This window comes from Helicoverpa armigera, chromosome 4 (genome assembly GCF_030705265.1).
Source record: "Helicoverpa armigera isolate CAAS_96S chromosome 4, ASM3070526v1, whole genome shotgun sequence".
In the NCBI taxonomy this organism is placed as follows: Eukaryota; Metazoa; Arthropoda; class Insecta; order Lepidoptera; family Noctuidae; genus Helicoverpa; species Helicoverpa armigera.
In genome coordinates, this window is record NC_087123.1 from 2,794,958 (window position 1) to 2,801,190 (window position 6,233).

The 6,233-nt window shown below is 38.7% G+C and overlaps 1 protein-coding gene across 6 annotated transcripts in view; it reads left to right on the top strand.

The window, feature by feature from the left end:
* The window catches only part of LOC110370503 (MAP kinase-interacting serine/threonine-protein kinase 1), a 72,142-nt gene extending 66,884 nt beyond the window's left edge, over window positions 1-5,258 (top strand). For all 6 annotated transcript variants that reach the window (XM_021326332.3, XM_021326331.3, XM_049846976.2 and 3 more), the window contains 4 exons: window positions 1,075-1,344; window positions 3,171-3,392; window positions 3,643-3,836; window positions 3,956-5,258. In XM_021326332.3, the coding sequence (XP_021182007.1) occupies window positions 1,075-1,344; window positions 3,171-3,392; window positions 3,643-3,836; window positions 3,956-4,199 (930 nt within the window). In that variant the 3' untranslated portion in view covers window positions 4,200-5,258. The remainder of the gene's footprint in view (window positions 1-1,074; window positions 1,345-3,170; window positions 3,393-3,642; window positions 3,837-3,955) is intronic.
* The last annotated feature ends 975 nt before the right edge of the window (window positions 5,259-6,233 follow it).

Consider the following 6,233-nt stretch of genomic DNA (forward strand, 5'->3'; position numbering starts at 1 on the left):
AAAGTTTAAACAGGCTGTTTTGTGCCACATGGAAAATATTTGCTATGAAATGGACGGAATGTTCTGATAGCCACGCGAATAGAAAATACTCCACGTATCAATAATAGCCATGCTATGTTAATAATGTGCAATTATTGTGCAAAATGTAATTAAAGGGCAATAAGGAAAGTGCAAACACTGGTCAAAGATAGCAACTGAACTATTATTTCCGCGGTAATAATTCATTCTGAATGATTGTGGAGTCTAACCTGTGTAGAATTCCAGCAAAGTTACTGCGTATTGATTTTTTTCTTCAAGTCTCTTTAATGTATTGTCCTATTGTTTTGCTTTATACAGAAGCTCGTTGGAAAGCTCTCAGGCTTCGATTACTGACGTTTCAGGATTGAACATAACACCTTTAAAGGTCACTTTTCCGAGTTCAGTAGAATCATCAATTTTATTTATGTCATGTTACAGTTTGCAAAAAGTTTTAATATCTTTTGTGGTAACAACAATGGATGAATGGATTATTGCGGGAAAGTGTAAATAATAAATACTTTTACCGTGTACTATAGTTACGATAATTTATTCAGCTGAAATAATTTCCCCAGTTTCATTAAATTTAATAATTCACTCAGGCAACAAAACAGATAGCAACAATTTCATTTCGTAATTGGTGGCCAGCCTGCGAATAATAAAGCCTGTTGCGAGTGCGATATCTGATATGGCACTGTTTACAGCCGTTATCTTGTTGTGTCTGTTCCTGTACCTACAATATTATTCAATGATAAACTCCTGAACCATACTTATTTTGAGCAATTTATGTCTAAAATTATCAAACTGGCCATGTTTATGGGATCTAAGGTTATCATTTTTTTATTTATATTCACCCTTCCTTCGACATTCATCCTTTTTATAGATCCAATCCTGCCATGGTTTATTTTTACACTGCTGTTTTTAATTAATTTGAAATAACTTGCGAAGAACAACCTACTTATGTGAATAAGGTTATTTCTTATCGCCGTCAATGTTACTGTTCGTAGCAAATATTTGAAGTGCTATTGTGTTCTACAAGAACGTATTCGATTGTTCCAGATCAACGGCGGTCAGCTTCTGTCGCGCATACAGGAGCACCACTATTTCTCAGAGCCGCAAGCGGCAGAGATCGTGCGTGAGATAGCGAACGCTTTACATTTCCTCCACGGTAAAGGTGTCGCACACCGCGATCTCAAGCCAGAGAACATATTATGCGTCCACCGTGATAGACTTTGCCCAGTGAAGATATGCGACTTCGATCTCGGGAGTGGAATCAGTTTTACTTCGAGTCTTGCGAGCCCGCTGGCGACCCCGCAGCTTATGACGCCAGTGAGTATTCTTTCATTCCTATACATATATTAGGTTGGCCCTAGTATTGTACCCTGAGGTACTCCTTTGTTTGATAGCAGTTGTAGCGACGCTATACTTGATGTCTTTATTGCGAGATATGTATGCATTCTTTGTTAGATAACCTTCATGTAAATCGCGTACGAACCAATAGCTTTGTTACTTAAAGAGATTAAGCGTAATTTTAAGGGGTTATATCATAATTGTCCTCTAGACCGAACACGTAATCGTGTAAGCCCGTATGAGCTCTAATCCTCAACCTTGAACTAAGGGATTTGAAGACTTTTACCTAACGCAGTCAGCGTTGTTTCCCACAAAGTTTCTGTTTACTTAAAATCAATAGTCTAGCATCAATATCATCATTGTAATGTCTTCAGTCACGTTTCAATTGCTTATCGTTGATTTATTTCTCTCAATCAGCAATTTCAACATGTGACTTACCTAATTGCTCCCAGTATTGTGAACTCTCGATACGCTATGTTTTATCATCCCTAGCAATGGTCCTATCTCTGACGTTTGCTCTTTCTTTGTTTTCAACTTAGTCGGCACCGATAAATTAACTGCAAAATTACTGATAAAATCTTGTAAACATTTTAAGTAATATTTATGTCCACTAGTGCAAAATGATAAGACAATATATCTTTGTTAATTAATTCAACTGATAATTTTATCGTATCTACTGATAAATATAAGCTGTTTACAGTGGTACTTCACAGATGTTTTTAAATAAGACATGTATGTGATGTATAGGCATTGGAATTTTATATAGTACACGATGATGAGTACGGAATTAAAAACGAAACAAGGAAAATGCCAAAAGATAACAGAAATCTATTATAGATAGGTTACAAAAATAAACAATTACACTGTTGTTGTTGTTTACAAATTAATCCGATATCTTCTTGAAAAGATTAATATGTCTGTTGTAAAAACTGCTGTAGGTAAAAATCTATGAATCATCCCCTTAGGCATAACAGAGGCTATTGTTACGATTCATGTGTCAATGGCTTCGGACGAATATATTGAAATAACATTGCATATTAAGTCATAATAACCGGTGACCCTAACATCTGGACTGTGTTGATTGTGCCTTTATCATTGTACCATGTGGCGCCAAATTTGTTTTGCGCAGTTGTAAATAAACATTGAAAAAATAATTTGGTGAGACAGAAAGCAAAGAACCTAATATTTAGTTGGTGACGATAATGTCTTAAATGAATAACAGTTAATATTTGCTAGTTTCTTAGCTAGTGGAAAAACTACAGCAAAGCAACAGCACAAAGCGATAAGTCTCAATATTGAGTACAAACAGTAATTCTTAGTTTTATGTTAATTTTATGCCGACTCTAAATCACGAGATACGGAAAGTCAGAATAACAAACGTTGACTGTAGTCCTTCAAATACCTACATTATCCGTGGACGTTGTAAAGATATATCTAAATCCTGTGTAATCTCTTCGAAGTAATCGCCCGTAGCCTTCGGGCAGCTGAACAGTAATTCATTATATTATGAGTAGCCTACTTAATGTAGCTCTTTGTATGGTATGCTGTATTTATCTGTTTTAATATCATTTTGATCGTTGTTGGTAAGATTCTGCTTTGTGTTTAGAGATTCAGTATTTTGTTTCGTTTCTTTATCACATTCTATAGCTTTACCATCATCATCTTGCATACTATTTGATGCTGTGCCTATTTCACCTCTGTGTTCAAGGTTGACGATTAAATTTGCTCTCTATTTTCAACAATATTTCCCGTGCCTACCTAAATATACCTGAACTTGTAACTAAACTTCATTTCTTTTGTCATAGGTGGGCAGCGCGGAATTCATGGCGCCCGAAGTGGTGTCCCTATTCGCGGGTTCGGCAGCGAATCATTACGACAAGCGGTGTGACCTGTGGTCGCTGGGCGTGATCGCGTACATCCTGCTGTGCGGGTACCCGCCGTTCCGGGCCGACTGCGGCTCCGACTGCGGCTGGGAGCGCGGCGAGAACTGCCGCGCTTGCCAGGAGTTGCTCTTTAACTCTATTCAGGTTGGTTTTTACAGAATTTTCTTTAGTATCATCATAGACTCTATGGTATTATCTTCTATCTTTATTTTATCCCCGTTGACCTTAGGATTCACTTAACTTTGCCCATCTCACATTGGCTTTTAGCTTACACTAGTTATTTCGTGGTTTCGGTTCTACTCTAATTCTCTAATTTTAGCTTGTACTCTTTTTGCCAAACTTGCTAACAATTTCTCTTCGATTTGCAGTAACAATTGTTTGTTATTGCCTACAGGAGGGACGTTATACGTTCCCCGAGGAGGAGTGGGGCGACATCTCGAGCGACGCGAAGGATCTAATCCGGCAGCTGTTGGTCCGCGAGGCGTCACACAGGCTCAGCGCCGAACGCGTGTTGACGCATCCCTGGCTGCGGCGGGCGGATCCTAATGCGATCCACCCGCAGCTGCAGACCTCGCTCAATATTAAACGGTGAGTTGATCTTTACATACATCTAAACCTGTCAGGGTAAATGGAGGACTTTGATACAACGATGCATAAAGAGTGGCAACTTGAAGTGTTATAATAACGTGAGTTTCTTCTTTCGGCAGCAACATGTCAGCGCGCAACCTGTCGAACTTCGCGGAGTCGGCGATGGCGGTGAACCGGGTGATCCAGCAGCACTTCTCCATGAACTACTCGTACATGGAGCCTGAGCGGGCGCGGGCGCTGCGCGGCAGCAAGTCGCAGCAGCCGGCGCCGCTGATCGAGTGCCCGCTGGGGCTGTCGCCGCCCGCCGACTCCGAGCTGCTGCGGCGCCGCCTGGCCGACGCCACGCTGCTGCCCGTGCACTAGCGGCCGCCACGCTGCTGCCCGTGCACTAGCCGCCGCCGACGTAGCGCCGCCCGAGCGAAGCACCCCATTTATTTGAGCCTTTTAAAGATATATTTTTATGAGTAAACAAACGACTGAGTAGATTTATCGATATGTAGAGTATTCGTGAGTTTATGTTGAGGCGCGGCGCTAGCGCCTACAGACCGACGACGGTCGATAAAAATCGTATTATACCGAGATAGTTCCGCCGATCTACGTACTTTACGTCTTGTGTCGATTACGGGGATGAAAAAATGTTTATGTTTTGGATTTATAAAATCCGCGTTTCGAAATTGAGCTTATGTATTCGTGTAATCGCCTTTAGTTTGTGGCCTATCCTTTGCAATAAATATAAATTATGTAATTTTCGATGGCGTTTTTGGATACTAGTCTGTTTATGTGATTGTTTTTTGCATTTTTACCAACGATGGAAAACCACATCTCATTAATTAAGATTGAATCAACCTAATATTTATATAAGAGAGTTAAGGGCAATATGTGACATTATTCCGAGAGGTGCAAGTGTATATAGTAGGTCGTTACGATATATCGTTTGATCGTTACATAATACTTTACGGTAATAGAGTAAGCCTTGCTTGTGATGTCGCGAGTGGCACTTGTGAACTGAACTGAATGCAATGTCATGTATGACTCGAGCTGTTGGTACATATGTTAAGTGTTGCATGGGGTTCCATGGAGCTGCCATAACTTTGTGATCAGTTTGAATACTTTTATATTGCTGAACGAATGAAGTGTTGAAATAATGTTAAGAGTAGACCTGCTAGACTGTAACCCTGCGTACGACGTTGATTGGAGAAAGATTCACTAAGCACATTTGTTTGGCCGTTATCCTTTACGAGAATAAACAAATTTTATTATATTTTTCAAATGTAAATTTATATTATATTACTATTATTGTGATCCGGTGGCTTTATCCAATCAATTCTAAAACTTAACTTACGCAATACTTTGTTAAAATTTTGTTTTCGACTAAATCATTGATACGGATTTATCATTGAAATACAGATGTTTGAATTTTTATATGGTCTATTTATTTATTGTTGCTTTGTTTTAAAAGCTTTATGGAAAGATTTTTAAAGCCTTTAAGCAGTAAGTACATGAAGAATATGTCTGAAACAATAATAAAGTACTTAATTCATAATATTTATTTATTTTACCTGCACGATTCATGCCTGTTACCTCTAGAAGGCTGATGAATGATGATTCTTTAGAAATTTGAATTTTACTTTATCGAACAATAATTTTATTATGACCCCAATTAAATCTTCTTGTCCTATGTTGATGCCCTGTATGATTGAGTGCTACTTATCAAAAGTAGAATACCTATAATATATCTACAGATGCATAAAAATTGAGACAAAAATAAATAAATGCAAATAAATAATATGAATATGAATGAGACTAAGGCTCTGTAGAACGTCCCTAGATGCTAACTCCCACACCTACATTACCGAAAGCGTGAACACGAAAGTTGGTAAGGTACCGCATCGGTATTGGGCACAATTTAGCCTTAGATTTAGCGTTGCATTGCTACAATCATGTTTTCAGACGATTGTGTACCTACTAGGTTAATCTCTCCAAAAACCTGAACCACATACCTATGTCATGCAACAGCAGGCAAACGCAATAACGAAACAAGTTCATCCATCGCTCCGATCATTTTTTTTTACTCACTCGAAGAAATTGCATTTTCTAGTGCCCTGCCTACCTAACTAAATAATAAGTTCGTTCTCCCTATCTGTGTCAGTTTATCTAGAATACAAATGCCGTGCTGGCAATTAACATCAGTCGGTGATTCAGTACCTCTTCTTTTAGGCTGCTCGTGGAGAAATAATATGAATGGGTATGTATTACATGGTTCGCCACTTAACACATTTGTTATCAACTCCCTAATAATATGCAAGTGAATGTGTTTTATGTTCTACTACTTTAGTAACATTAGTCGTCTTATTCATAAATCGACTAAAGCATGAAACATATTGTTGACACGTACGT